Consider the following 1,679-nt stretch of genomic DNA (forward strand, 5'->3'; position numbering starts at 1 on the left):
CTCCTGCATCGGCAGGCGGACTCTCAAGCACTGCGCCACCAGGGAAGCCCCGAATATTTTGATTTTTAAACTAGAAAATTAAACTTGATAACAGAAACAGATTATTTCTGATCATCATAAAATAAGACTCATTTAATTAAAGTAACCTAAGTCCTTTGAAAGTAAACAATCCAAGTATCTCTACTTTATAGATTTTACCAAGAAAGCCAATTAAAATGAAAATCATATCAGTTGATAATACTAAAGTGCAAAAAGTTAATTTGAACATCTAGAAACAGCACAAATATTGGAACCTCCGGAGTTACCATGTCAGTGTGGGGAATAAGCCAGTGCTTTTCCTTTGGGCCTCTGTTCTATTAATCCCCCTTGCTGTGTTTTTGTGCTCCTCCGCTCTCCAGGATCGTTCACTGTGTTTGTTCCACTAATAAACTTATCTTTTGTCATTTTGCAGGTGAAGAATTTTCTTTCTTGAAGCATCTTTCTCACATGGTGACTGCTGAAGAGAGTCAGTATGTGATGAAAATTGCCAATGCCCTCTTTGTGCAAAATGGATTTCATATCAATGATGAGTTTTTGCAAATGATAAAAAAGTACTTTAACGCAGAAGTCAATCATGTGGACTTCGGTCAAAATGTAGCTGTGGCCAACCATATCAATAAGTGGGTGGAGAATAATACAAATAGTAAGTCATTTGGTTCCTTTCTTTCTCTAATAGCTTAGTTTTAACTCCCTTTTACTTCTGAAATTATTTGTCCCCTTTTTCCTTTTTACATTTTGAATGTTAGATTGCATTTAGTTGAGTATCGACTAATTATTTTGTATAGATTACAGCCTATTTAATTAAATTAATTAATTAATTAATTATTTTTTTTTGCGGTACGTGGGCCTCTCACTCTTGCAGCCTCTCCCGTTGCGGAGCACAGGCTCCGGACGCGCAGGCTCAGCAGCCATGGCTCACGGGCCCAGCCGCCCTGCGGCATACGGGATTCTCCCAGACCGGGGCACGAACCCGCGTCCCCTGCACCCACAGGCGGACTCCCAACCACTGCGCCACCAGGGAAGCCCTGATTACAGCTTATTTTAGAAGCATTGTTTATGAATAAACATTTGAGAAAGAAGTTAATTCTTTTGGCATGTATAGAATATTGGCACTGATAAATTAATATGAAATCTGTGCTCTCCAGTTGGTGAGTTTCATCTGAATAGTAATCTTAACTACTGTATGGAATTTTGCTTGAGCTGACCATTTAATAAGTTAGATACTAGTTAGAATCACAGTTGCTGGCTCTCTTAACAATATGATTAAAATAGAGTAAGAGAGTTTAAAGATATTTGTTGGCTTTTAAACCACAGAACTTGATTGCTAATCAAAAACTTTGTACAGGATTCCTTTAAAAAAAAGAGCAGCCCATTTTAAGCCCAAACAAATGGAGAGGAATTAGAAAAGGATGCATTTGTTTCAAATTTTAATTCTAAATCATATTTTAAAAATGTATTTAAGGGGGCTTCCCTGGTGACGCAGTAGTTGAGAGTCCGCCTGCCGATGCAGGGGACATGGGTTCGTGCCCTGGTCTGGGAATATCCCACATGACGCGGAGCGGCTGGGTCCGTGAGCCATGGCCGCTGAGCCTGCGCGTCCGGAGCCTGTGCTCCTCAATGGGAGAGGCCACAACCGGGGG

At 40.4% G+C, this 1,679-nt stretch overlaps 1 protein-coding gene across 1 annotated transcript in view; it reads left to right on the forward strand.

Moving 5' to 3' along the window:
• Positions 1-1,679, forward strand: part of SERPINI1 (serpin family I member 1) — a 28,541-nt gene that overhangs the window by 1,452 nt on the left and 25,410 nt on the right. The window contains exon 2 of the mRNA XM_007446439.1: positions 452-682. Within this exon, the coding sequence (XP_007446501.1) occupies positions 452-682 (231 nt within the window). The remainder of the gene's footprint in view (positions 1-451; positions 683-1,679) is intronic.

The sequence above is a fragment of the Lipotes vexillifer genome, unplaced genomic scaffold (assembly GCF_000442215.2).
Source record: "Lipotes vexillifer unplaced genomic scaffold, Lipotes_vexillifer_v1.1 scaffold763, whole genome shotgun sequence".
NCBI lineage: Eukaryota > Metazoa > Chordata > Mammalia > Artiodactyla > Lipotidae > Lipotes > Lipotes vexillifer.